The sequence below is a fragment of the Buteo buteo genome, chromosome Z (assembly GCF_964188355.1).
Source record: "Buteo buteo chromosome Z, bButBut1.hap1.1, whole genome shotgun sequence".
NCBI classification, from domain to species: Eukaryota; Metazoa; Chordata; class Aves; order Accipitriformes; family Accipitridae; genus Buteo; species Buteo buteo.
In genome coordinates, this window is record NC_134204.1 from 64,289,982 (window position 1) to 64,314,709 (window position 24,728).

General features: G+C 40.6%; 1 protein-coding gene across 1 annotated transcript; it reads right to left on the reverse strand.

The window, feature by feature from the left end:
- Nucleotides 1-1,997: 1,997 nt before the first annotated feature.
- Nucleotides 1,998-24,531, reverse strand: REEP5 (receptor accessory protein 5). The gene is made up of 5 exons (XM_075019766.1): nt 24,243-24,531; nt 23,901-23,994; nt 12,383-12,521; nt 5,661-5,829; nt 1,998-4,278 (listed from the first exon to the last, which is right to left on the reverse strand). Exons 1-5 carry the CDS (start codon nt 24,358-24,360, stop codon nt 4,229-4,231), a joined length of 570 nt encoding a protein of 189 aa, XP_074875867.1. The 5' UTR covers nt 24,361-24,531; the 3' UTR covers nt 1,998-4,228.
- Between the last annotated feature and the right edge of the window lie 197 nt (nt 24,532-24,728).

Genomic DNA, 24,728 nt, shown 5'->3' on the forward strand with positions numbered 1-24,728 from the left:
TCAGTCAGCACACGTGCAGCTGCAGATGAAGTGCAGATTAGATCTAGTAAAATCGCTACCAGATGAGCTGCCTTTTGCTAAAGGCCCTGAAAAGATGGGAGAATTGAGCATACTGTAGTGGCTGTTGTAAGGGAGATGGGAGGAGGCTGACAGTCACTGGGAGTATGGGACCTGGGAGAGAGCAGGGAACACTCCAGGCAGGAATTGAGTAGCCTACACTGTAGTGCTATTTCTTATGAAACAGTATTTATGTCTTTTTTTCTTCTCTATCAAGGTTTGCCGGTTTTTTGGGGGTGTGGGATTTATGTTTTGTGGTTGTGTGGGGTTTTTTTCCAGAGAACAGAACTTAGACCAAGTTAGACTATGTCTAACTGAAGGCTTTAGGAATTCTCCTCCTGCAAAGATGCAGTAATACAAAATGGTAGGTATATGAAGTGTCGTTTTGTGCAATCCCATAGCCTCAGCAAAGGCGTCAACTACATGGCCTTCCAGAAGATGCTAAATTCAAAGCCATTAATCTTCAGTTATTTTTACTTTACTAGTTCATGAGTTCATGCGGTCATCTGAGGATTTTTTTCTCTGAATATCTTAAACTTATGTACCTGGAGGAAGTCTGTTTTTCAGAAAGTTACGTCAACTTGGTTGTACAACTGAGGACTCCCTTTGTGGTCCCAGGTTGTTACTCCTCAAGTACCATTTCATTCCATCACACTGGATGTAGAAGTTCTCTGGAAAGACAAGACTGATGTTCACTATAGTTGCATGGCTGCCACACGTGGAGTTTACAGGAAATACAGTGTTTTATGACCTACAAGAACTTGCGCTTTTGCTTTTTAAAACTCTTCTTCCTTCTTTGCATAATGAAGCTATTGTTGCTCAAGTCTGAAATGGGGTGGGAAGTGACTAAGGAATTAGTCATGTTATTTTTGTGCCGATTCTCAGGCTATTTCAACAGACTTGACAAGACCAGAATGCAGAATCAAGACACTTACTTGAATTTGACAAATTAAAAGTTGTAAGGGTTCGACCTGACAAGCATCTGTCACATCTTCCACTACTTAGAAGAATTTCCATTTTGTTAACTATCTTGCCTTGGTTTGAAGAATTCAGTTTCATTTTAGTATCACTAGTGGTGATGTTATCATTGTGGGGTTTTTAAAATGTTTTTTCTGAACTTTTTTTTTCCTTTTTGCTAAGTTTAGAAATATGTACGATAAAGCAGAACAGATGTCCTACTTAACAGTGGTAGCAGAAAGAACTCTTAAGTGTAACCCCCCCCACATGCCTGCCAGTAACTATGCAGCATTATTTTTTTAGGTCGTTTACAGAATACTAGAAAATCCATGGGCAAGGAAAAAACTTTGAAGTCCCTGTAGCTTACCATTTGTCCCCTCTACATTTCTAAAGAACACTAGACCTTTATGATTCCTTAGGTAAGCAAGGCCATGAAGTCTGGAAAGCTGTGCTGCGCAGGCAGCTGCTCGTGGTGCTCACTGTTGAGAACAGATTTGTATTCCAAACTCTTAAGGCCTGATGCTCTAAACCAGCTCGGTTGCACTCTAAGATGCAGTCATGTGGCAGAAGTACTTCCTTCAGGCTTTTAGAGAGGTTTTTGCTAGTTCCACAGTAATGAAGTTTGGGTAAAAAAAGTTAATATCCTATAAGGAGGACCTTCTGCCTTTTTAAAGTAATCAACTTTTCAGTGTTGAGGTATAAGGTTCTTAAGAACTACTGAAGCATCATATCAGTCCGGTAAGAATCTCTTTATTTGTGTCCATTTTTATTTAGCACATTACAACTTCAGCACAGACATGGAGTAGATGTGTGTACCAACATTTGCACATACATGTTGTGAAGAAGACTTTGAGAAGAGCACTGATCTGTGGGGCCAGCCCAGTGGAGTTACTTGCAGGAAAGGGTAACTTGCTGCAGAAGTTCAGTCATTTCTACTTGCATCAAGGCAAACAAGAAGATCAAGTTCTTTTAACAACAAATGGTAGTTCTACTTCAAGTAGAAATCTGACAAAGGAGCAATGAATTTAGCTGCTGGTCAAGAAATATCAAGTTGTAAAGACAGGAAGTTGACTAAACCCCTAACTGTTCAGTTCTAAAAGAGATGTGAGCAAACGACTGTTTTCACACTTAACCTAGAAATGTTTTATCCCCATTGTAACAGTGGAAGAACTGTTGAGTAGTATGAGAAATGAAAAATAAGTTGTCTACTACAGCCCTCGTTAGGCTTGGAAAGCCTAAGATTTATCAGCAGCTTTTAGAGAAGTAAGTTATGTAGTACTTTGTACCCAAATCAAATAGATTATTAACTATCTTTATTCTTACTTATTATTTCAAGAGGTGAAACTAAATTACACTGGCCACATGACTGCTATATACAGTTTGTAGTGTTTAAAACACAGCACTAGGATTTAGTATGGCTGTTACAAAAAAGTTCAGTGGGTTTAAGACAGAGGAAGATATAAACCAGATATAATATATAAAAGATATAAACTTAAAGGGTGAGTCACGTCAAACTTTTAACTTGCTTACATCTACAGCTTTGCTGTAAACTTTATTCTCTTCAGCACATCCACTCATAACAGAAGGTTGTCATGGAATGAATAGCTGTGCTATTTTACATTTTTTTCCTTCAAATGACAAACTGCATGCTGTCCTACAGAAAATGATGCACAGTGGGTCTCATACTTCCCTATCCAAGTTGAAAGCCATAAGGGCTGTGTTTTCTAGCTTAAAATGCTTTCTCTTAAGACACTTTTACATCTCTTCTTACAATACGTATCTCTCATTTAAAACTGACCTGCTGAGTTGCACTGTGTGCTTCATTCTTTTGCAGTTCTTGCAAAATTTACAGTGAATGTTTATACACCAACTTGTTGCAGAAAGCCAGAAGTCTTCAAAAGTCTATTTTAAGATTAAATCTTTTGAATCTTAAGATAGCGGATCAGAAATCACTTTTTATTGTATAAAAAAGCTTAAGCTTACCTTCTGTGAGTTAAGAACTATTATAGCATTACTGTAGGCTTTAAAGAAATGTCAGCATGGCGATGAGAACAGGGAGCTTTCAGTAATTCATGCTTAATTTGTTGAAAATACTGAAAAGAGTGTGAAAGAGTAAATACAGATTCAGATTAAAAAAAAATACTTTCCACTGATTGCAAAAAAGCCTTTATTCTCTTAACAACTTTGTTTGCATTCTTACTGACTGGTCAGGAATATATTATACATCTCTATTCAGGAAGTTTCAGGGCTCATGCAAAGTTCTTCTTAGTACTGTCAGAAGAGACTGCACATTTTTATGAGCAGAAAAAGCTCACTGAGGATGTAGTCCATTCCCTTAATGATGTAGTTCTGGGACTGACACCCAAGACAGTTAATATTTCAACAGGACTTTAGGAAAAAGTGTTTGTAATGGTATCACACCTTAGTGAAAGGTGGTTTGTGCTTTTGAGTGTGATCTTAAAAGGCACTCTATTAACAATTTTAGATGACAACTTTATTTAGCAAGAAGAGGCAAGGAGCTGTACTTTAGTCATCTTGTGCTAATATCTTGTGCAATTTAATGCATCCATTTCCGGCTAATATAAGCTTGATCACTTGAATGAAGTTACTCTTTCCTATATTTAGTATCTATCCATTTAAGAATATACACACAGTACCAAATAGTGTATTACAACAAAACATGCAACAGTGAATAATCTCTCTCATCAGGTGCCCAGAACATGTAGTTTCATCATTTACAACTTCATCGGTGGGGAATACATCTGTTACGCCATCTCTCACAGTAATTCCCTGTATATTCAAGAAGATCCGTCAGACTAGTACTTTCCTTATACAATAGCTTCATGTCACCAGATGAACCACAGTCAAAATGTTAAGAGTAATTACATACATAAAGAGACAACTAAAGTGCAGAGGCTGTGGGATATATACTTTTTATTTAAGTTACTGCAGAAAGAGATTACTGAAAGATTTCTTCTGCATTAAGATGAATAAAATATTTTCATTAAGCTTCAGATGCTGCCCACTGCATTGCTTTTAAATAAAAATGCTTATTTTCTATCATCAGACACAGCAAAGTAGTAAGCAAACTTAAAACACATTCCTTTAATATATCAAAATGTTTCCAAGGCAGTATTATTAAAATTATACCACAGTTCCCAGTAACATCAAGCTTCATAAAGAGGTGGTAGGGAAACTTTATCCAGTTAACAGTTTAAGTGCTCTTCTTTTCTTCACCCAGTAAGTTCACTGTTGCTTTCTTGGCTGCAGGAAAATAAAAGCAAGTTTAATCTTAGTCTGTAGGCCTCTAAGTGGTTTATTCAGTGGTCTTGAGCTGCATAAAAAAATAATTTTCATTTTAGTCACGAAAGAAGCATCACAAAAGAAGATCATAGCTTTTGTATACACATACACACAGTCATAAAACTGATCATATAAAGATTTTAAAAAATAAACCATAAGCAAGAAGCAGCACAATAAACAGCACAGACTGACTTACAGCTATTATATCAATAAAATAGAGCTGCTCACAGTTTAGGACATACAGGTTTACAGCAAGAAATATACCACCAAGCTGATGAAATAGGGTTGGAATAACGCTAATATGTGTGTGTGTACATGCGTTCATGTGCACGATTTCTTAAAAAATACATGTATGTGGAAATCTTTATATGTAAAAATAGGAAAAAGAATAAGCAATAGCATGAGAACAGAAAAATCCCATGTGCAGCATGGAAGAACATTACTAAGATACCTGTCTAACAATAACAATTCAGGAAGGGTCATGCAGCAAAATCTCCAAGCATAGTTGAGAAAGGCAGATCAGTTAAATAGTGACAGGAAAACTGCTTAAGCTGGTAAGAGAAAATGAGACTGCATACGTTGTATGGGGGAAGGGAGACTTAAGGTGCTTTGAAATATCTTACAAATAAATTTCCTTTCAAATAAAATTTAAATAAACCTTCATTTCAGCTACTTAATACGTTTCTTTCTCTTATTCATAAAATTATCATCAGACATTCTAGAGTATGAGGGTCCATGATAGAATGGAAGGAAATAAAAGCAAAAATCAAGCAATCTACAGGCTGTTGTAACATTCATTCTAACAAAAGAAAAACCTAAAGTAATTTCTTTAAGAGTGGGCTCAGAATCCTTTGTTCTCCAGAGAAGGAAAAATACAAACACTTTTAGATGGGAAAACATTTCGCATGTTGCTGTTTATAAAGGATTTGCTTTACTACACAACTGGCAGCCCTTCTGTACTACCAGGTATTTGAGATGGTATTTTAGGAGATACAAGAATATACTGAAACAATAACTGTATTTATGGAAGGTATCTTGTGAGGATGTGTGGACCTGCCTCTACAGAGAATGATCATAGTGATATGTGTGGTGGGAAGACACACAAACTAATTAGCCATTTCTTCCACTCATAGCTTATACTCATTCTCACATAACTGTACTCCTAGAGAATGAGATCCACTGCAATCCTCTTTTCCTGGCATCTTCATCCAAATTTAACTTCTCCATTATAATTTACATAGTCTTCTTACAATTTTTTTCCCCGCAAATGATGAATATTAACTGTATTATTGGAGTTGCTCAGCAAAATTCCTCCTACTTGATGGGAACAGTCTTTTCCTCACCTTCTTTGGTGATGGTATCTGCAGTCTCTGCAGCCTTGTCTTTCAGGTCTTTAACAACACTGTCGAGCTGAGCTTCATGCTTCAGGAAGAAAGGCCGGATAATTCGATGATAGAGAAACTCTGCCCCATTAGAAGGACTTGGAGCCATGCACCACAACAGGAAGCCACACTACAAGGAACAAGAACATCTGCCTAAGTAGAAGAAATGAGCAGGAGACAAGATGTAGCATGCGTTCCTAACTCTGCTAGACTTCAGCATATTTAAAACAGTACATCTCCCCCTTCATTTTGTATGGTCACAGTCCAGTAAGTATGCACATCAATATAGTTATATACAGAGAATCTTTATATTGGAATAATTTCATGGACACTGACAGGATAAAGGAGAAGGGCTTTAGCAGGAAAGCTAATCTGCTAACAGGTGTATCAAGACTGCATAGAATCATAGAATTATTTAGGTTGGAAAAGACCTTCAAGATCATTGAGTCCAACCATCATCCATGCCCACTAAACCATGTTCTGGAGTGCCTTGTCTATGTGCTTTTTGAATACCTCCAGGGATGGTGACTCAACCACTTCCCTGGGCAGCCTATTCCAATGTTTGACCACCCTCTCAGTAAAAAAATTTTTCCTAATATCCAACCTAAATCTCCCCTGCTGCAACTTGAGGCCATTTCCTCTCGTCCTATCTCCAGCCACCTGACAGAAGAGACCAGCACCCACCTCACTACAACCCCCTTTCAGGTAGTTGTAGAGAGCAATGAGGTCTCCCCTCAGCCTCCTCTTCTCCAGACTAAACAGCCCCAGCTCCCTCAGCCGCTCCTCATAAGACTTGTGCTCCAGGCCCCTCACCAACTTGGTTGCCCTTCTCTGGACATGTTCTAGCAACTCAATGTCTCTCCTGTAATGAGGGGCCCATGTACTGTTTTTTTTTTTTCTTTTAAAGGCAGAAGTATAAAACCTGATTAGACAAAACATTAGTCCCTCCGGCTACTTCTAAACTACGTGGCACAAGCTGGACTGAAGGTCTAGGTCCCTAAATCACTTAAATCCAGCCAAAACATATCCCTGTCCTCTCTGCTTCCCTGCTTTGCAAATGCAGTGAGGGAAAGAATGGGATTGTGTATCCTAGAGCTGAAGTGACAAAGAGGAAAGGTATATCCAAGCTACACATAGTGTACAGATAAGGGTAATGCTTTTGGATTGCACAGTTTAGGTATAGCTTTTATAGCACAATCTGCTCTCTGGTAAAAAAAAACAAGCACCACAGTGTGTGAGGTAACATTTCTGCATCTTACAAAGGGGATTGGAAAGACAGCTATTACATGTATCACAAGTATCTGTCTTTACTACTGAAGCACCTTTGTTTGGCTTCAGTTCCACTGTCATACACAATACAAAGATAGCTATGCAAAACAAGATCAAAACATCTAAGGGACAGGAAGTGCCTAACTAAATTTGCTTGAGCTCTGAAAGTATATATAAAAAGATTTTAGAGGATAAAACTGCAACAAAATTCAGCAAATTTTCTCAGCAAATGTGGACACATATAGTACAATATTATTCCATGTCAAAAGCCTCTCCAGAAAATAAAGACAGAACAGCTTCTGACAGACCACCTTTTCTTAAAACACAAACCAAAACCACCTCAGCCTTAGCCAAAATGTGCTTTGTTTTGATGTTAGACATGATTAAATGTTTGAGGATTTCCACACATTTCGGGGAGGAGAGGGAGAAAACAACAAACACTCAACTCTTCCTCCTGAAAAAATAACTCCTCTACACAATTAGCTAAGTTAGGCAGCAAAAATCAAACTAAGAATTTAAATTACTATAAAACCATACGCAACTTAAAAGCCTGTATTTAAATACAGTAGCTCTTATTTAAATAGCTTAGATTTCAGAAGTTTTCCAGTTTTCACAGTGTCTACAGCAGCCAAAGAGATGTTTCAATGCATGTGCTAGCTTCTTTAAGTAATTTAAAAAATATAAGCAGTCATATTTATTTACGAGGTTTCCAGCACAGCGCATAGCGGAAAAGCATTTCCTAGAAACTAGTTCCATCAGAGTATCCTTCCAGAATTCCACTGTGCCTAGCGAGACATTTCTGTCTCCTGTCCTTCCCCTCATACTTTTGATTTCCCACTGTAAAACTGCAAAGGCAGAACTACATCCAGATATTTGTTTTGGTATTACATGAGAAACTCCTAAATAACAATTTGACCGTTACAAGGTGATTGACGTCAAGAGACGTTATTTTAAAAGAAAGGCTCAGAGTTTAACAGAAAAAAAAAAAAGATAACAAAACCCCTTTTCAATTATGAAAACCACATAGTCTTCTTCAGGCAAGCCTTCCAAGTATTTCTGAATATCTCCCCCCTCTATTCTTTCTCAGATAAGGGATATTGAATGTTCTGTATGTTCTGCTCTTCATACCTGTAAAATTTTTGCTTTGTCTTCACTGCAGTGCACACCACAGTAAAATTGATCCCCCTGACACACATCAGTTGAAGAAAACACCTACTGGTTTTGGAGGAGATTGCTACTCCTTGTTTCTTTAAGGCCACTTGTCATTTCCCTTGCCCTAGACAAAATGAGTTATGATATATTTGGAGCTGGAGAGGTGTCTTTACAGGCTGTCTCTTTGAAAAGGATCACTGATTCCTGGGAATAACAACTGCCTTCTACAGAACATTTTGCCAAACCAATTTACCATACTTTTAGGTAAGCTTTAAGCTTTCTCCTTTGAACTATTTGATCATGGTGTCAGAACAGAATGATTTAAAAGACTGTTTGCCCAGAAGACAAAGAAAGGTTTTTCTAAGTAAAGTGTCCACCAGTGAGAATGCCTACCAGGAACATTTCAAAGAATTAAAAGAAATAATTCAACATGCAATAAAATCTGGCACCAGTAAGTGGCAACTGATGAAGTATCATTAAGCACGGTCAGAGAAAATAAAGGCAAAAAGTGATGGAATATCAATTTTCAACAGCTTCTATTATTTGGAACTTAATGTAACAGAAAGAATAAATTGTACTATCTTATGTTGTTACCTTTCATTAAAAGCTGAGAAGTATATTGATTTTATTTCCTGTTAAAGAATACCTGGCCAATTACTGATAGTTATTTTACCTGTCCCAATATATAAAGGTGTTACTTATTTCTCCTGCGTTTCAGGAAATCCCTCACTTGTTAAGTCCAACTTCCTCTGAAACTGAAAGAAATTGAAATTTCCCTTTTCTTGCCTAAGAACAAAATTAGTAATTTTGATTTTACAGCTTTGTCCCAGTCTAGTCTAGCAAAAAAATCAAATCTTTTACAGTTATACATATGTTCTCAAATACCTATTACTTTTCAAGTGTACTGAAACAGATGTTTATATACATTTTCTAGAGGACACATACCAAAGTTGCAAATCTGGCTTTCCAAAGCTTAAGAATGTCAGACTGCTAACTTAGTTTATTTTTCCCTTGTCTCTCATGAAACTGAACTAACACAGACTATTAAAAATAAAGTAGTTTGTAGAAAGGTCCAGAAAGCTCAGAGTGATAAAATTGTTAACTGGGGAAAAAAACCCCAAACAACCCACTATATTCTTTGTGACCCTCCAGACCAGCCAGAGGAGGGAATGGGATTCATGCAATCAAGTGACTTCCTTAGGCAGACACCTGAGCTGGGTCTAACCCACTTGGACCTGGTGCTAGCAGCTGTTCTTGCCCTGGCAGCACGAGACCGAATACGGCTGGGTTTGCCACTACAGCAGAGGAAATGACTGCAGCTGAGAAACACAGCAAGCGTGCCCATGGCCAGTTCCAAGCTTCTACAGACAGAATACTATCAAAACCCAAGACACGCCTCATATGACCACAAATATGAACACACTCCTAATAGACAACTGCATTCATTAAAGCAAGGTGTTGATTTTAATGGAAGTGAAGTACTCTTTAGTCAAAATCAATAATTAATTGCATGGGGTGCATGGGTGAGAGGAGGGGATCTCTGTCTTGAAGCAGAGTCACACTGCCCCATTTGGCATGTTGCTACACTCACAATGACAACTCCTCCTGCTTCATTTGGCTGAGTGCCTCGTAGCAGCAGTTTGCATAATGCACCCAGTGTGACGTGCCTGCTAGGAATTCTGTTCAGAAATAGTATTCTATTATTTCAAGACAGAACTGTTAATAGAGTCAGGAGTCTCCTCTCCCTCCCACTACCAAGAATACTCCTAGGATGATAACCTCTGCTACTTTCACTGGCTACAGTATTTTAATACCTGAATGCCAAAGCAATCTTTAAATAATTAACAGAAGTATTGAGAAACAGATCACATACACATGAAATCATGAGTTGCATGCATGTCCTGTGCTTCAGATCAAAAAAGCAGATAAATTAAAAAAAACAAACCACAAAACCCAAGAAATCTCAAAACAGTTTTCAACTGGAGAACAAAAGTATATGCAAATATCATAACATATTCAAAGAAGTTTTTGAACATGCCTTTCTCCCACCTATATAAACTCCCAGTGTGCTGAAAGCTTTGAGCTGACAGAGCCTAGGCTCTGGACTTAGGGGAATATGGGAACAGCTATGATCAATGTCTCAAACCTGCACATCAAAGTATATAGAAATATTGAGCAGCTAAAACTCAGTTTGGAGTGGAAGCTACAAGCTGTATCAAATAAATGTGAATATGCAAATTTAACATATTTGGAGAACAAAAGCAAGCTTGAAATCGCATGAATGACATATCTGGGCTTCTATTTTGTAACATCATAAAAGAGACATGGAGACATCACAAACTACACTACGAGAGGTTTTATTTATGGAGGGACTGAAAGTTGGAAGCTGCCTGCTTCCTCCTTTTCCCCACATGGAGTAACTTCCATCCTTCCACCCAGTCAGCAATACTTTCTGATTCTCAGCCAACACTTTCTGTCTGCCTTTGTACCACAAAAGTAAACCTCTCCTACTACCCACTACTGACAGTAAATACTTGACTTCTGTGTGCCTTCGGCAGCTATCGTAGAAAGCTGTGCATTGACCATAATTGCTTCCTTGTGTTTGCTTTTGCTGAATTGAGAAAAGTACCTTTCTGTTGATGTCACCACTACATGTAAATGTGGCACTTCTGATACAGTATTATCAGAGCCAACTGTGGTTGGTCTTTATTTGCTAGGTCAACCTGAATTTCAACTGCATGCTCTTCAGAAAGAGTGCTGTGCTGGCATGAAGAAATCACTGCTGCATCTTTTACCACCAAGAAGTTAGAAAAGAAGCTCTGAAAACACACTGTATGAATTCAGAACTGTGAGTATACATTACTGCAGACAATGGGTAAAGTCATAATCCTGCTAAACTGTAAGATGAAGTTGGGGTTGTGAAGTAACTGCGTAACTGGTTAAGAACAGATTCTTCCAGTGCCATAAGCAATCCTTCTGGATCTTATTCAGATCAGATCAACTTGCACTTTGATCACTATTTGGCTTGGACTTAATATATTAAAACAGTGAAACTTTCACATATATGTTACCCATGCTAAACTTCAAAAATTAGCAGATTCTTCTTAAAAACTTTGCAAAACCATTAAGCTTGAAATGGAAAACATATCTTCATTTTTGATTAGGGGAAAAAAATAAAGAGGGGCAAGAGAGAAAGAACTTTGTGCGACAGGCCAGAATATTTTTAGTTTGAAGCAGTAGGTTAAGTATGTGCTTTTTCTTAGGGAGCTAGGGAAATAAATGTCCAAATGGTTGTACAGTTGATGCCTGTTAAAGATTCAAAAGTAACAATGCAGAAGTGTAACCAAGCTATCAAAGTCAATTTTTGTCTTTAAAATATGGCATTTCCTGAAAAGCATCTGGCAACATTAGACCTTACTGTCAAAGTTTTAAATGACTACACCACAATAGCTAGCAAGCAAATCCTTTCAAGAACTTTGGTGGGGCTAAACCAGGCTAGCAAAGCAAAAGAGAAGGAATAGAACAGGCCATTGAAACAGAAAATAGGTAACAGTTCTTTAAACTAAACAACTGACTCTCCAACAAGCTAGAATGTCTTCTACCCAACAGCATACATGGTAATTGGCTATCTCCTGGAATAATTTAACATATTAAAGTTGATTGACAATACACTTACACCTTAGCTGACAAACAAAGCTTGGAACATTTTAAGCAAATCATTGTTGGTAGTCAAACCACGCTAACAAATGCACATTAGCAACAAGCTCCTCCGATACCTGCCATTTCCTTTCAGAAAGTGGGCTTAATTAAAAATGAAGTCTGTATGATTCAAACTATTCTTACACTGCAAGTTTCTTCTTTGCTCCCAATAGCATGGATGTTAATACTTCCTTTTGCTGTCTTTGTAATTTTACTCTCAACTTTCACTAATGCACTTAAAGCAAAATTACAGCCACTCCGTAGAGTTTACCATGTGCTGTCATATTGCCCAAATTTACCTGAACACCAAGACAAAGAACTGTCTTTCCACAGTACAGCTTTCCCTGCCACCCATCCCAACTTCCCCTCTTGCCTCCCCAAACCATCAGCCATGAACAGATCACTTTCATAGTGGTAAATTACATGTAACCAGCATCTAAAAATAAGGTGTGACCGAGGAATGATTCTGAGGGAATCTGTTGTCATCTATCCATTCTTGAAGACATTAAATCAGTTATATCAAAGGTCTCATTTTAGGAGAGGGGTCACATGATCTAACATACCTTTAGCATGTAGTAGAAAGGGAACCAGGACAGAAAGATATCAGAGAAGAATTCCACTATGCTGAAAACACCATACACAACCCAGTAAGTCAGCCACTGTGTGTCATCATCTTTGTTGGGACTTTCAATGGCCTTGATTCTGCAAGGGAAACAAAACAAGTGAGCAGATCAGTAGCATCAGTCTCCTTTATAAAGGTGAAGTTTTTATGACTCAGATTTGTTGTTACATGTGAATCATCATAATTTAATTACTCTGTAAATCATACTATTAATGATAGTAAATCATACTATTACTGTGATAGTATCTATCATACGGACAATGTGTCCAAGATCATTGAAGAGCAAAGCTTTTCCCTGCATGTCAGACTTCAGAAAGAAAAGGTAGTCAAGCTATTTCTAGCTCCGTGATTACAAAAAAGGAACAAAAATAATTGTGAGCATCCTGACCTTGTTCATGAGACAGATCATGGGACAGGGAAGAAAGGGGACAATCTCTGGCCAGTTCCAGTTCTGGATGCATTGTGGTAATCCTGACCAGAAGACTATTGTACATCGAAGCATTAGTGATCCACGTAACAGTTAACGTGAGTGAGCCCAGGCCTGTGCTACACATACAGCCTGGCTTTCAGGGCTGTGCTGTGCTGCACAAATTCCCTTGTCAGGGGATAAACTCAGCATGCTTACTGAAACAGAGGATCGCACAGGCAGCTCCCACCGGGTACTAGTTATTACACCACCTGTCTTGGCCTTGCCTGCATCTAACAGTGAACATCATCCCTCTTTGACAGTAGGAATGAACAGAGTTGTCTTGAAAGAAAAATCCTACAATAGCTTAAATTATCAAAATGGGGTAACCTTGTCTACAAATGAGGTCTGCCTAGTGTGCTGCGTGTGGCTCGCAGGCCCTTTCAGTGCTGCACAACTTGGGGTTCCCAGCATCTACAGGGATGTAAGATTGTCTATACCATTCTCTGTTTCTTTATAGTGTTAGCTCTAATAAATAGCATTTCAAATGAAGCTTTAAAGAATCTGAATGCCCTTCTTACTGGGATAACAGACCAGCACTTCCCAGTGTAAACAGCATCTAGGTAAATATTTTAAATCTAGTTCAGGATTTAGAGTGAATCTCAAATATCTTTACTCATAGTGTACATGCACTAGATTCCTCTTTGAAAAGGTAAACCGTTAACATTTGCTCTAACTACTAACAAGCAGTTGTTCTACAGAAGCAGAGGAGATCCAGTACTTCCCGCCCCATACAGTGAGGACTACGCATCTGCATCACCAATTTTTCTGCTCCGTAGATCCATTCCTACAGGATTTGCAAATCCTGTTGTAGACTAAGGTATTAAGAACAGAGCAGAGCAACCTCTAGTAAAGTCTTGGGCTTCCTGCATAATGACTAACCGGGTCTTTGTTCTCCAACTGGCAGGACAATGCAGTTTAAATTTACACAGTTCTAAAAGCAGTAAGTTGAAAGAAAGACTCACATCTGCTTCCTTCAGTAAAAGTAGTAAAGTGGAGACTCTGGACTTGCTAAATTCCAGATTAGCACTGTAAGAAGTTTTAAAAGGAAATGCCAGCAACTGTGAGCCTGGTAATATGAAGCTTGAATATTATAAAGCATTTGTCCTCTTCACTCATGCCGTAGGATTAAAATCCACAGACTCAGTCTAATGAATTTTTAATTCTTTTATAGCTTATTCCTTTAATATCAGTTATATTGTTGCTGAAGCAGCATCTGTGGGATATATCAAAGGTGCAAAGTTTTCTTTTAATCCATAAAAAAGTATTGAGAGTTAGGGAGGTTTACAAAATAGAAAACAGATAGATGGCTAGCTGCAAGTACATTTCCTGGTTTGCGAATTGAGAAACCCTTTGGACTCTGTCACTTCCTAGTTCTGTAAATTAAGGAAAAAAAAAAAAAGGGAAGAAAAAAATCCATCATGTGATATGCCATATGTTTTAGCAAAAGCACTAGCAAACCCACCACACACAGAGAGAATTGGCATAGCTACTGGACTGAATTACTTTGAAATGCAATACAAAGATCTGATGCTTAATTTATGTGGTTTCCATTAGAGTTTGTGGCTGGCCAGCAGGGTCCTGCAATGGGAACAGCAACAGCCCTTGCCATACCCCATCATGCACAATAAGGCACTGTTATGGAAGTACTGCATCAGCACAACTGGAAGAACCGGTTTTCCACAGGTGGACAGCAGCAGGTCTGCCTACTGCTGCTCTTAACAACACAGTGTTAGGAAACAGTGTTAGGAGGCAGTCTGCTCAAAGGCAGTGCCAACCTCCCATGATAAACCACATTTTTTCTATGCCCCTACTTCTCAGGTATTCTAACACAGGTGGGTGAGAAGGCCCTTCAAAAAAAATTCCCAAACAACACAGGAGGTAAGGGAGAGGGCCACTGATCTATTTTTAAGGTGTGAAACTGTACTTCTGGAGGGAAAGAAAAAATACAGGTGACTAGTAGGGAAGTTAGAGTGGTGGATAAACAGAGGAGAGAAAAGAACTAATTGCAAAGTTTCTCAGTGTTAAGGAAAACTTCCCGTAGAGGTTCATTGTGTGAGTTTCTCTGGTTCTGCTGACAACTTCTCCATTAGAAGCATACAGGGAAAGACTTATTTCACCACAGTAAGCATGCTAGCTTGGTATTTGTGAGAACACTTTGCAGTGAAACTGCTAACAGTCTTGCTGTTTTCACTGTCTGAAGCCATCCATGGATTTAAGGAAGAATTGTTTAAATTTTTTTAACATTATTAAAGTCATCTTAGTAATCGTGACAATCAGTTTTCATAAAAAAAGCCTAGAATCCCCAATTTTGTGGCAAAGGGCAGATGGAGTATCACTGTGTTAGTGAAGCATGCTCTATTATCTTCTCTCCTGTAAAAATGAATGGCCTTTGAGAGCTTCTAAATGCCGTGCCATGGGTGTGCTCCCTTTGAACGTTCACCATCTGCTGCTGTAGTTCCTTAAGGTGGTATCTTGAAGGGAATACATGAAAAAGACACTTTCATGTCAGACAGTCACAAGCAGCAGTACAAGTAGTCAAAAACCCATCTGATTTAACCAGCTGACATGCAGCATTACCTCCACGTGTGGTATTTTCTTGCACACTGTAGGAAACAACACATTCCCCCTCCTTCTATAATGGTCTGGACTAGGTAGGCACCATGGGACAAGCTCAGGTGGCAGAACCCTACCACACCCACTAAGGTGACAGCCACGTCAGCCGAAGGAAGGGCAGAAACTGCATCTGTTAGCAGTGACTCCAGTCCCAATCCCATTTACTGGGAGGCAAGGAAGGAAAAAGCAGAATATAGCAGAGCTGTCAGAGAATGAAAGTTTTAACTGAAGTCAAGGCAAGGCAAGTATTTTATAAATATTCTGCTTCTGAATGGGAAATATGTCCCTCAGCTGAGACTGCCAGTGGAAATCCAGTCTAACACATCCTTGTTAAACAAGAGGGCAAAAGTTATCTCCACCCTTTGCTACTTACACACTCCTGAATTAGCAGTGGCATAAGAAATCATTGTTAAAAGTTAATTCACACATGCTGTACTCAAAGAATAAGCATATTATAGGTACAGAAGTTATGAGTTTGGGGTGGGTTTTTTTGAGTCCAGATGTGGGAACCAGAAACAGAGAAAGAAATGCCAGATTTTATTCCTGTAGTCTCACGTGAAATGATCACTCAGATCCCTGCAACTTACAAGGTGTACCTGATGACTCTTGTATAAAGTTACAAGTTTAAGACAAAAGATAAGCCTCTGTTAAGTCCAGTGCTTATGTTGTAGTTAGGGAAGACGGGACCATTTTGTGCATCCTTTCTTCAGTTTTCTAATTAGTGCTATACTAAATGAATAGGTGGGCATATTTGTGACCCTCTTAGCCAAGCGTAACTTTTTTTTCCTGTTTAACTTAAAAAAAACCAAAACTGAAATGACCTATACTTCTAGAGCTTATACTTTTACAGGTTTGCTTCAACTCTTTACAGCTGGTTGTGGTGAGTCAAAACTTACTTCTAGCTAGCTACCCAGACATACCTGTGGGATCAGCACTCCACTGCACCACAGACTTCCTCAGTTTGGTGCCTCCCTGTCATCCTCATTTCAGACTCATCTTGGCAGGCTGCCTCCACGACATCTCACATCATTTCAGTGAAACAAGCACCTACGTATTTGTATTTGCTTTATCATTTTGTCTTCTCCATTTTCATCCATTGGTTAAAAGCCTTCTGTCTTCCACCTTTCTTTCTCCTTACTGAGTTCAATGGCAGAATAGTGCATTTGCAGATACTGAAAACATCTTCCTGCCAAATGCACTTACACAACTGCTACAGTGTAAGACTACCATCTCCTCTCTCAAAATTTTTTGTATCCAGAAGATGGCAGCAGACAAATTCATGAAGGATAGCAAGGGAAGCTCACTGTCCATGCAGGGACAGATACCATTAGAAGACAACAACAAACAACATGACGGTAGTATAAAGGGTTCTACCTTCATTCCTTCAAAGGAAATGCAGACTGAGGCAACAAAAGGAGCAAGTGCCATTTTGCCCACCAGTGAAGCGAGTCCTACAGACTACATGTTAACTCCACACAAAGCTAGATTCCTGAAAAAAAGCAGCAATCCTCTCATTTCATTGCCCTCTGCTCATTCTTGGCCAGCTCTCTTCCAGAATAACTATTTGTAGGGCCACATGATGAGTCAGCTCCCCAGTTCTGACTCAGGTTAAAACCAGCTTCCCCAAAACACCCACCCACACACATGCAGGCTTTTTTTACTGGGATTAACATGTGTCAGTGCCTCAGTGCAGCCTGCCAAACCATTTGGTTACTGCTTGTTCTGCCACACAGGCCAGGTGATGCAGGTAGTGCTGTGCAGCAGGAGCTCTGGCAGGCTTCAGCTCTGCACTCCCGGGGAAGCTGTCCACACACTCTCTCTAGAAGGGGGATTTCCTCCACTTCTACCCTTAACACAGACAAGGAGAGTCACTGTGGCCTTCAGCATGGCTCACCTGTGTATGCAGTCTCAGGCTAAGCTTTACCAGCTTCACTGTTGACTGTACTTTTTTTACCTGTGTAGTGCAGAGATGCCAGATCCCACCAGAGGAAGCCACTTGCTAAGGATCCACAACACAATGCTCCTCTACTTTTGACGGCTGATTTTGTTTGAGAGAAAAAAAAAACGTTCCACATGCTTTGGTTGCTTCTCCACAGCTGTTACTGTTTAGGGTGCAGGCACAGAGATCAAAAAGTACTGTTGTGACCAAATGGAGAACTGGGCCCCTGCTACGCACTTAAAACAATACAGAAAGAATAAAAGTTACATTTTCCTGTCAACCTATGCTGCACTGTGGAGGCTATATTTCAAGTGTAATTTTGTTAGAGATCTACTATGGTTTTTCAGTTCTGTTTACTGCAATATTGGCAGAAGAATTCTAGTACAGCCTTAATTTATACAAATGTACAGTAAAGCATGACATCATGGTGCAACATTTTCAGACTTGTATTAGTTGGTAAAATGTTGCTGTTTCAAGGTAATGACTGTGTAAGGAGTTTTTAAACTAGAAACAAAAATCCTACAGTTTTAATTACTGAATCTAATTTTAAAAGTGACTCATCAAGGAGGGGAAAGGGATTCAAGTTTTAGGCTGAGGACTAACTTCTAGGTTGAGGCTGGTTTGCAGAGACCTGAAGAATCGCCTTTATGAGTACAACACTAGTTGCTAAGCTGTGTAGCAACAAAATTTTGTTTTATTTTTAAAAAACATTTAAGTGCACAGACCCTCACATGAAAGTTTGCATTTCTATTCCTAACAGCCAAAGACAGCCTCATTATCCTCATCTAAAAATTGTGTTATCTTGCTCATTGGATACATAGTTGACAAGTAGGCATCCTTCTTTTTGGGACAGCAAGATCTTGCCAGCTCTCCTGTGTCAGTCTCACAGCTGTGAAGAAAGACTTTTAAAATGTAACTACAGTACATCACGACAACAAAACAAACAGGAAAACAATAAAAGCAACTAACAATAATCAAATTTTTTTAATCTTTTTGACTCCAGCTCACTTTTTCAGCATTTAGTATTGGCCATGTTACACATTAAATGTTAGAAGCATTGTGACTCACCAGGAGGAAGGGTAGTTTAAAAATATATTCCAGCAAACCCCACTGAGGTAAGTCTATTCCTTCAACATCTGTAGGCCTACATCAACCAAGTCACTTGCAGTCAGCACAGTAAGAGGGAGGACTGCATGCCAGATGTAGTACTGCAGTGCATCTTGACCAAGAAGGTCTGGTAAAATGCCTTCATTTATGTCTCAAACATATTCGCAGTCCCTAAAAATAGTATCTACATCAATTATAAACTGGAAATCTTCCCATGAGCTTAATTCTGATTGTGGACCCATCTGCATAACAAAGACCTTTTTCTTTCTAACCTAAATTTAAGACATGGACGGTAAGTTCAAATTTTCCTACAGTTATCATAGTACTAGACTCTTTCTTGCATCTAACCACTTGCCATCTCTAGAAAGTAAAGCACATAATTTATCCAACCAACGGAAAAGACAGCTTTTGTTTTAAACATGGCACTCTAAAACCTAAAAAACAAAAGGCAAGTATGTTTGGAGGAACTGCTTTGGCAGAACATATATAATAAAGTCAAAATACACTTTTTAGTGTTTGAAGGCCCATGTAAAGAGTACCAGCTGGGAGAGGAAACAGCATTAAGTGCAGACAAATTTGGAAGCTTTCTGCTTATATTTGTACTGAGCATTGTGAATCTGCCTAGATACACCAGGTCTCTCAAATCACTTTTATAAATAAAGCAGCAGCAGAGCATTACTTGTGAACATTAGCATATCAAGCAGCACCTTCCATGAAGGAAAAAAGTAAGCATTCTCCTCAAAACTTGTTAAGAGAAAGCAAATTTGCTGCCCTAGCTCTCAACAAATACAGGAACAGTTTTACATTCTCTAAAGAACTGTGACCAAAGCAGGGTTCCTGTTTTAGAGGTACAGAAGAGGCAAAGGAGCTAGGAGACAGGCTCAAGACCCATGACAATATTCAAATTAAGACTTGAATTGCATGTTTATACTTCTCTACAATCAATCTAGATTGTTTCCTGTTTGTAAAATGCCATGAGCGGCACTTACATAGTAAAAACAGCTAAACTGAAGTAACAGCATAACATCAGCCAAAGCAGAGAGGGGCATGATTGTACTGTATTGCTTTTCTCCCTTGAAGACACCACTAGTTAAGTTCAGACATTTTACTGCCCAAAGCTATTTCCACCTGTGCAATTTTTAAACCAAACATGATAGCACCTCTGAAATTTCCAATCCTTTGCACGATTTCTTAGTCATCAAAGGCTCCCTTCCTGCTTGCGCTCTAATTTTTTTGAGGCAGTTAACCACCACTGGCTATGGGTGGAGCTACATTTAAACAGGCTAGCTCTGGAAAGTTCACAGCAGCAGTGAAAATACTGGCAATGTTATTTATATGCTGCCAACACTCACTTCTTCCATCTACTAGTCTGAATATTGCCTTGTGCAGTTAAAGCTTGCTAGAAGTAAAAAAAGTTGCTTCTTACATTTGTGGTAAACTTTTCAATGCTGGTTTACTGCAAACACAAAAGCCTGCAAACTAATATTAGATTTCAACTTAAAATTAATTATTCTATTTCATCACATAGCACTTAACAGAATTTTAGGGAATAAGACTAGGGTTTTATGACAAACTTTAATTCAGATTGACTGACTTACTGGCAAACAGCTAGATAACGTTTACTTAGAAAACTACTGCTTAATTTTGTCTACGTTAAGAGCCTCGGGTAAGTCCTTGCCAGTGACAGGGCATAGAAGACTTGGATTTTCAGGAAGATTTTGTATTGCTACAGAAGAAACTCGTCCATACATAAAACCACTAAAGACTTACACAAAGAAAAACTGAAGGTGAACATGAACAAGGGGGGAGACGAAGGAAAACAGCTGTGCCTACCTGAAACTGTAACAGGCATTAACTAGGGAGCTGCCCCCTCCCCTCATGTTGGCTTTCAGCCTTGGCCGAGGCCAGCACCGCAGTGATGTGAAAGCAGGCAGCAGCTGTACCGCTTCATGCTGATGGCCAGGCACACCCCATCTGCTAGGTCTAACCCAGCGGCTACAGCCTCAAGCACTTCACTGAAATTCGCACCTGCTGCACAGCACACACTGACAATGAATACAGATAACGATGTAAATAAAAGAAAATAAGCTACAGAATTATACAAGGCCTGACAGGCAGATACCTGCACATCCGTAAAACTGTCCTGGTTTCATGTGTGAGCAGAGCGAAATCTGAGCTGAGCATCCTTGTCTGGGTTTGGTTTTTTTCCAATGTATTTTCTTTCAGGCAAGCAGAGATGAACTGTAACTACTGTTACCAAGGTAACCTGTAACTAAAATCCTACTAAAACAGATTTGGACTATGCCTAATAGGTCACTCACCCGGTGGTGCATTTGCCATTTTAAACAACTGTAAGGACAGGAGGCGATCTCCATTGCAGACCACAGACATTTATCTGTCCCACTCCTTCATGACTGTCTTTTCTGCTGAGCAGAAGCCTGACCCAGTACTTCACTGTTTTTCACTTTAAACAATTCGGTCACTGGCAATGCAGAAGTGATACACTGATCTGCTTTGCAACAGAAGAAAGTAAGTTAACTGGGGAAAAGTAATCTGCTTTTTCTCTTTCAGTACCTTTCTGAGACCTTTCAGGCTTAGATCCATTGTTGAACAGCTCCTGACCTCTTCCAGAAGCCACCGCTTTTACAGCAAAAGCCATTTCAGGGTGTTTGCAGCTGATGAAAACAGCCGAAAACTGTTTTCTGCCCAATGCTAGGAAGCAAATCTCACTACTGTTAGTTCATATAGCAGGCTCTTCAGCTGTCTTTTCAAGGGGAACAGACCAAATAGAAGAGAGGAATAAACAAACCACCCTGACTAGTGTTCTTTATGCTTTGGGTCTTTGTGCTTTATGAGCATGGGGGACAGCACTTAGCAGCACCCTGACTGCAGCACAAGGATCCAGAGCAGCAAAAATGAAAGCAAGAATCACTCCAGTAATTCAGCTTTATCTTCTTGCAGCTTAGCCCTGCATTAGGATAGAGATCCTACGGCAGATATGGAGAGTGGCATGCTGGCACCAAGAAAAGAAGAAACCCTTATGGTGGAAGAAGGGTAATCACCAAAGAGCATTCTTGCTCTTTTTCACTGTCAGGCAGCCCATGTTTGACTGAAAGCTATCTCGGGACATAGCACAGATGTCCCAGTGTATTGCTGTCAGACTGATCCCATAACACTGTATGGGCTAGCAAAGGCAATGTGGCCCATCCTGAGTTCACACACTGCACTCCCAAAAAAGGGGAAACTGAATGGGACCGCGAAAACACGTGCACTAGTGCATGTCCACCCATGTCTACTCTGCACCCACACTGCTGGCTCTGCAGGCTTGAAGGCAGAGCAACACGTGGGAAAATGCTACGTACCAGCTCTGTACTTAGGAAGGCAGGAAAGGGGAAGGGATCAAGCCCACCTGTGCCATCAGCAGGCTGCTTTACAAGCTGGAAGCTGTCTGCAGGCTGCCACTGAAAGACACTGGGCACACAGCACATCACATACATTTTAAATTAGATTTTCACCCAAGACTATAATTTTCTCCTGAAAATGTTTCAGCATTAGAAAGAGAGCTAAAGGGAAAGCATTAACTGAGCATGAATTGGAAAAAACAAAACTGGTATTGTATTCATGTCCATGTTATTCATCATGTTTTTTTAAGAAAAATTTGTAGCCAAGGACAATGATATATGCACCCATTGCTGAAAAAAAACCCCAAATCCAAAACCAAACAAAACCAGAACACTCCATGGTACTAACATCCTGGAGGTAACTTTTCACATTAAGATAAATTTAAAACCACCTTAAAACATGAAAAACGGTAGACACTCTACACAAAGATTTAAAAAAAAAGTAATTTTCTAGATTTGGAATGAAAAAAGTTGGATGAGAAAAACCCATTATTCATATTTGATTTGCTACTCTTGCCTCCGCAGTTCTAAAAGCTTTTATTATCAATTTATTCACCATAGTTGCATAACAGCAGATTTAAAATATAATCCCAAACCAGTTTTAAAACAGATTTTAAAATTTAAATATGATTTTAGAAACTAATTATGTAAGTTTAATAGTGACTTGTCAGACACAAAATATTACATAACCATAATTCCTACGCAACTATTTTAAGGTTTTGAAGCTTTGTTGGCTGATATTTTCACTTTCAGATTTTAATGAAAAAATATCTTTTAACTGATCTTTTCACTAAACATTGCCTTATAGAAAAAAAAAAAAAACCCTAAGGTTCTCCAGAGTTCTTGGCCTATAATCTCCTAAATCAGTGCTTATCAAAAACAGCAGTTAGAAAAGTGTTGCTTAGTTTTAAGCATCACAACCATAAGACGTTTCAAAAGAGTCTAAAACTAAGTCAATCTCCCACATCTTTGAAAAAAGCAAAAGAATCCTGTTTTGTATTGCCCAGGAGCTAATTACAGAGAACGTATTTTTGTAAGTTGCTGACTGTATTTAAACAGTTACATAGAAGGCAAGCACTGTGTTTCAACAATATAGCAGTATAGCTGGGAAGGACTTCCATTTTATGGATGTATTAGGCTACACAGAATATTTAGTACATTTCTAAATGTTCCAAGTCACTTGGAACATACTCCACTGTGGCCTTAACTAACAGGAACTCAATTTTGGTCTAGTAGCAATATAATGTCCGTGAAAGACACCCGATATTGTCAAAACCAAAACATCTAAGGAGGCTTTCATTTGAAAAACTTAGTATTTTTAATCTAAGAGGAGCTCCAGTGTCTTCCTTCCCCTCTTCTCATCAGCTAGGTGGTTTTGGAGTAAAGAGCTGTCCTTAATGCATCTCTGTCTCTGGCCCGTTACATTAGCTAGTGCTTCGTATCAAATATATGCTGGCACTGCACCAGTGCCTTCCTGCATATCTGGGAGCGTCCTCAGCTAAAAATATCAGTGTGGGTTTTAGCAAATACTGTTACAACAGTGATTCTCCCTCCTGTTAGCAGCAGCAGGTAAGACACATCAGTCCAGCTTCTCACTGAAGATGACGAAGCTGGGAACCCGCAGCCGAAATGTAACTCTCTACAGGAACTGGTTTTCGAGTGTGTAAATTACCCAGCATCTCCCATCTCTAATTTGCTACGTAGCACTTGCCAGGTGGAAGAAACCTCATTCTCCACTTAGCACGCTGCGCCTATACATGCTAAGGGAAAGGGGTGGGCGGGAAAAACGACATTTTGGAGCGTGGTCCTGCCATGCCACCGTGACAGACCGCGCACCGGCACAGGGCTGCGATTTTGCAGCCGTGTTGCCGCCTCCGCGGTTAACACGTGCAATCATCGTGGTGAGAGGGGGGGAAGTCGCGACACTCACGAGACGTAGGCGGGGTAGCCGAAGCCGATGATGTTGCAGAGCAGGGACGCGCCGTAGCCCACCACCAGGTACACGGCCACCGCCCCGACGATGGCTGCGCGGGGAGAGAGCAGAGAGCCGTTAGCGCGGGCGGCCCCTCACCCCGCGGCGCTGCAGGGGGGACGTATCGCCGCCCGCCGCCCGGGGAGGACGAGGAGCAGCGGGAAGGGCGCGGCCGCCCCGCCCAGAGCCGCGGCGGCCGCCATGGGCCGTTCCAGCCCCGCCGTGCGAGGCGCCCCCCGGCCCCCCCGGAGCGCCTGAGGGGACGCGGGCGGGGACGGGGGGGCGGCAGCTCGCGCTCACCGGTGGCTATGTACGTGCGGTTGACGCCGGTCTTGCTCTCGATCCGCTCGAGCACGGCGGTCATGCAGTTCTTCTCGTGCAGGAACCGGTCAAACCTCTGCCTCATCGCCGCGCTCATGGCGAGGCCGCCGCGGGCGCCGGCTCCTCAACCTCCGCAGCCCCGGGCGCACGGCGGCCGAGCGGCAGGCTCTGCCTGTGGCGCCGCCCCGCGCCCGCCCACCGACCCACAGCCGCGGCGGGGGGAGGCACCGCGCCCGGCTCCGCCGCCGCCGCCGCCGCCCTGGGCCGGCGGGAAGCGGCGTGGCGGGGGTGGACGGGCGCCGCTCCGCCGCGGGGAGGCGGTAGCGGGGAGGCGGCAGCAGGGAGCCATCTTCCGCCGGCCCTCGGACTTGCGCCCGCGCCGCGAAATGGAGGTCGGGGGGGCGCCGCCTGGCCTGAGCAAGGCTCCCCCCTCCTTGTTCGTGGGCAGCCCCGGGCACGGGCCGT

Bases quoted from the DNA above. Each gene is read 5' to 3' on its own strand.
- REEP5 (XM_075019766.1), bottom strand. From the start codon at position 24,360: ATGAGCGCGGCGATGAGGCAGAGGTTTGACCGGTTCCTGCACGAGAAG. The intron at 23,995-24,242 runs GTGAGCGCGAGC...CTCCCCGCGCAG, and splicing joins CCGCACGTACATAGCCACCG to CCATCGTCGGGGCGGTGGCC. The intron at 4,279-5,660 runs GTGAGGAAAAGA...ATTTTCCTGCAG, and splicing joins AGATACCATCACCAAAGAAG to CCAAGAAAGCAACAGTGAAC.